This window comes from Cibotium barometz, chromosome 49 (assembly GCF_041138505.1).
Source record: "Cibotium barometz isolate CiBa-2024 chromosome 49, ASM4113850v1, whole genome shotgun sequence".
Classification (NCBI taxonomy): Eukaryota; Viridiplantae; Streptophyta; class Polypodiopsida; order Cyatheales; family Cibotiaceae; genus Cibotium; species Cibotium barometz.
In genome coordinates this window covers 15,275,703-15,280,291 of record NC_141094.1, presented here as the reverse complement: position 1 = coordinate 15,280,291, position 4,589 = coordinate 15,275,703, and the positions used below count along the sequence as shown (strand labels likewise).

The window sequence follows — 4,589 nt, the reverse complement described above, 5'->3', positions numbered from 1 at the left end:
CAATATATATAATTTATAAGTCATCATCTGTAAATGGTCAAAAGCCCACAAAAGCCGTGGGGATAGGGGTTATAAATTTCTAATTGAAGAGAGCATTTTGGTACAAAATAGCTTTCCAATTACATGGATGTGAGGTAGAAATAGTATCATATTCAAGGACCATGCTAGAAACAATGATATAACATTTTAGCAAGCTTAGGCATCAAAAAATAAAGTTTATTAGTAGGAGATGGCGGAGGTTTTCCTTTTGACATAGAGTGTCAAAAGGAATTATTGCATGTTTTAAATACATCTTTTTGTCATGATAATGTGTGGGATTGTTGCAATGGCAATCCATGGAAAACATAGGATCTTCAAAGATCAAAGTGGTGATACACTCCGTCTAATGTATATTTAGCATGGGTTGAATATCTGCCCGCTTGGCACAACACAACTCTGAGTGACGTGATCACACCATTGAAAAAGTTGTGTTGGATCCTGCAAACAATCATCCAAAGAGGACCAAAGTGTAAGAATCAATCACCATCGTGGAGCATTATAGGTAAGTAGTACAAGGACTTTATATGGTTGTGGAGTGATTATGTGAGAACTTTATATCCTACTAAGTTTCAATAAGAATAATAATAGCAAACCAAAACTTACATCAACATTGCATGGTGCAGTTCGAATGCCATCAGAAGCAAGGTACATGCATTGCATCGTAGACTTGTTGAGAAATAAAAAGTTGGCACCACCAACGGGGATAAACATGAACTTTTGTCTGTCGTCATCGCTGCAACCAGTGGTGAAGAGAGGATCGCCTTGGTCGGGACCCACGTAGAGGCAGTATAATATTCCACTTGGCTCGGCACCAATCTGGCTCCAGCCATCTCCGTCCGGAGAGGTTGGGCCAAACTTGAAGTTAACTTCCGTAAACAAACCCCAATCGCATCCATAGGAGATCATTCTACCATCAGGGAACCCATAGTTGCCTTGTACATTCCAGCAGTTGTCGGCAGGGCTGTTGTAGATAGCAGTTCCTTCAAAGAGTTGCTCGATGATCCCTGTAGAGGATCCAAGATGTGCAACATTTAGCTTGTGCAGGATTAAAGAAGCTTAAGGCAGGTAAGATCGGTACACCATATTATATTGTTTAACAGTAATTTGTGCATACTTTCGGATTCATTTCAAGAAAAATGAAAATAAAACAAGGAACAAAAGCAGGCACTGTTGCAGTACGTGATTGATTGGGTGTGAGGTAGTTATAGTGGTGATGTACGTGATTGGTGGGGGAAGGGTTAGTGTTTACAAATGTTTGATAGCATGCCCTTATATTTCTACTACTCATTGTTTAATATGCTACCACTAGATATACTTATAAGCAGCAATCCACTCTAGACATCTACGACATTATAAACAGCAGCTGCTGCTGCTGCAAGTCATACAACTGTGTCCAGACTGGACTCCTTTGGAGTGCTATTAATCAAGGGATCATGACCCAACTAATCATGTGTGATTAGTCTATTCATTGACATCTCTATATAAGAGAGAGTTTGTTATAAGATACAGATCAGACCCAGCTATTATATATTCAAAGAAGATCAAAATTAGGTCGGACCTATGATGATTTTGGCTGCGGTGAGAGCGTCGACGGCAACGGAGGTGTAAGTGCTGACGTCAAGGCCGGCCTCCGGGGCAGCCCATGTTTCGAAGAGCTGGTAGTAGTTGCCGCCTTTGATGATGCTCACGGCCCCGTCCAAAGGGGTGTCGCCGGAGGAAGGGGCGATTGGGGTACAGTCCTGGGCTGCTACACGTATGCTGTCGTCACGAATTATGGACGTTAATATAATCAAGACAAGCACGAGCTGCTGCAAGAGATCAGCAGAGACACGGAGTAGAAAACAGCTGCAGCAACTAGACGTCATCATGAGCTTCTGGATCGGTATAGTTCTGATCAGATGCAGATGGTGTGAGTACATCGCAGGCACTCGTCGACGTCTTAAATAGAGCTGCTCACACTCAAGGGTGGGGTGCAGCGGTGTGTGTGTGTGTGTGTGTGAATACCCACCATCACGGCGGGGGCCCCCAGCATTCTCAATCATTCAAGCGAACAACACTACGGCGGAGGGGCAGCAATCCCGCGTTCCGGCCGTTTACTGCGTCGTCTGTGTTAGGCTGTATTGCATCAATCAATTTTATATGAATCTTATGTGAATCTCAACTGAGCTCCTATGTCGTCGTATGTCGCTAGCCTCATTTCATTTCGGCCAATGATGAAGTCTATATTTAGTGGCCCCTAGTTTGCCTCTGGCACACATGGCGCTTTTAGATGGAGCTATGGTCTTCATTGTTGATATATAAATATATGGGAAACATATGGAGAGATTTTCAAGCAAGCCAATAGCTGGGAACTGTCTAGTCGGTTTAATTTTTTTTAGCTACGTCTACTTATGACAAGTTACAAAAAATATATATATAGGCCTTATATTTACTCACATTTCAATGGACATTAACATAGGTTTATTTTGCGTGCATGTTGTTTCGACACGTACACATACAATTTCACTTTGTATCCCTCTTTGTTTTGAGACAATACTTTTATTTATTAGTAATAGAATCTCCACACCAAGCACTTCCTTCAAAGGTTACACTTCCATGTAGTACCATATACAAGTCACAGTCGCCTTGCTTTTCCTAGGGTCCTTCTTCCTCTATTGTCTTGTAAACACATGATAAGGTATACTATTTCTCAAGGAACACTAGTAAAACTTACAAGAGACCTAGCATCATTATGATTTCAGAAGGTTTTAACTAAACATTTAAGTGTTTTTGCAAGGTCCTATAAATATGTGGGGTTTATATATCCTGTAGCTTATAGTGAATGGGTTTTACCTATCGTCATAGTCCCTAAGAAAAACAAAAATATCTATATCTATGTGGACTACATGTAATTGAATAATAAGACGAAGAAAGATCGTTTTTCTTTGCCGTTCACACTAAGACCAAGTCCTAGATAAAGTAGCTGGTCATGAGCTTTATTCCTCTATGGATAGTTTTAGTGGATATAACCAAGTGTTAATCCATCCTAAGGATCAACGTAAAATGACCTTTAATACGGAGTGGGGAACCTTTACTGATAAAGTTATGCTAGATGGGTTATGCAATGCCTCGATTACTTTCGAACGTGTCATGATTGCGGCTTATCAAGATTTTCTCAGGCATTGGATGGAAGTTTTTCTATGCATCTTTGGAACTCTTGAGGATATGCCTCATAAGTTGGAAAAACTATTCCATCGCAGTATTGGGGTGGGGATATCCTTAAACCCAGAGAAATGTGTCTTTGTTGTGGAAAGTGGTACATTGTTAGGACATTTAATCTATAGGGAAGGGATAGCTATGGATGAAGCAAAGATTAGAAAGACAAATGAGTTATCTCCTCCTTATGATCTTAATCAAATATGAGAATTTTTATGTTATGTGAACTACCATCAGTGTTTTATCGTAAACTTTTCCATTATCGCTTTACCCTTCATCCTTTTATTTAGACGAAGGAATGTCCAAGAGATTTTGAGCTCCTAAAAAAGCAATTAGTGGAAGCTTCAATTTTGGCACCTCCGGATTGGGCTAAAGAATTCCATATTCACACTGATGCTTCAATGATGGCAGTTTGTTCAGTATCATGCCAATCAGATAATAATAAAGTGGATCATCCTATATATTATGCGAGTAGGATCTTAAGTGATGTTGAGCAAAATTATACAACGGAAAAGGAATGCCTCTCAATGGTATTCTTTGTCGCGAGAAGTTTTTGTATTATCTTCTGGAAAACAAATTCATATTCTATGTCAATCATGAGGATTTAAAATAGCTTTGAAAAAGCCAAAATTCTTAGGACAAAGGGTTAAGCATTATTATGTAGTTTCAAGATACCTAGGAAATGGTGATGTTTAGGTAAGGGTAGTGAAGGTATAGGAAGATATAGTGTAGAGGATTGGTTTTGATGTACGTTGTTTTCTTTGTATTGGGAAGGGTACATCTTTTAGATGAATGATCACACCTATTTTGGAGGAGGATAGTGTGATAGTAAATCATTAGGATGAGTTCGCTATTCCCTCATTTCTTACTTATTCTCGGTTTTATTTTGTAGCAAGGGTGATAAATGTTGTAATGATTCATTTTTTATTTATTCTTCCTTTAGTTCCACCCTATTTCCTCTTGCCGAGAGTGTGAGCATCGTTTGTTACATACATCGGCATTTTTATGTTTGCAATGTCGTACCTATCTTAGACATTATGGGATGGGATTTGTTAAAACATTAGTCGGTCTGACTCCTAAGAGGCATGAGGAGCATAGAATTTTTTAAATGTAGATAGAAGTCCATTCTAGCATAGGTTTCTTGGTCCTAAGTTAAAGGCTGAGCATTGGAGAATGGCGAGGTGTTACGATCTACATCATTCTTTTTATAATATGACGCTACCAACTGTTTGTCCATTTTGCAGTGGAGTAGGTGACTTCTAGGATCACTTTAGAGGATGAAGAGGCTCAATGGATTAGTTGTATTGACCTCCTTACCCTGTAGCCTTGATGCTTTTTTAAAGCCTAGCAGCAGG

At 39.6% G+C, this 4,589-nt stretch overlaps 1 protein-coding gene across 1 annotated transcript; it reads right to left on the bottom strand.

Annotated features, from left to right (window-relative positions):
* Positions 1–366: 366 nt before the first annotated feature.
* LOC147610338 (uncharacterized) lies at positions 367–1,958 on the bottom strand. Its single transcript, XM_086786557.1, has 3 exons — positions 1,598–1,958; positions 643–1,043; positions 367–477 (listed from the first exon to the last, which is right to left on the bottom strand). Exons 1-3 carry the CDS (start codon positions 1,956–1,958, stop codon positions 394–396), a joined length of 846 nt encoding a protein of 281 aa, XP_086642683.1. The 3' UTR covers positions 367–393.
* Between the last annotated feature and the right edge of the window lie 2,631 nt (positions 1,959–4,589).

Bases quoted from the DNA above. Each gene is read 5' to 3' on its own strand.
- LOC147610338 (XM_086786557.1), bottom strand. From the start codon at position 1,958: ATGTACTCACACCATCTGCATCTGATCAGAACTATACCGATCCAGAAG. The intron at 1,044-1,597 runs GTCCGACCTAAT...GATCCTCTACAG, and splicing joins CGCAGCCAAAATCATCATAG to GGATCATCGAGCAACTCTTT. The intron at 478-642 runs GTAAGTTTTGGT...GATTGTTTGCAG, and splicing joins CTGCACCATGCAATGTTGAT to GATCCAACACAACTTTTTCA.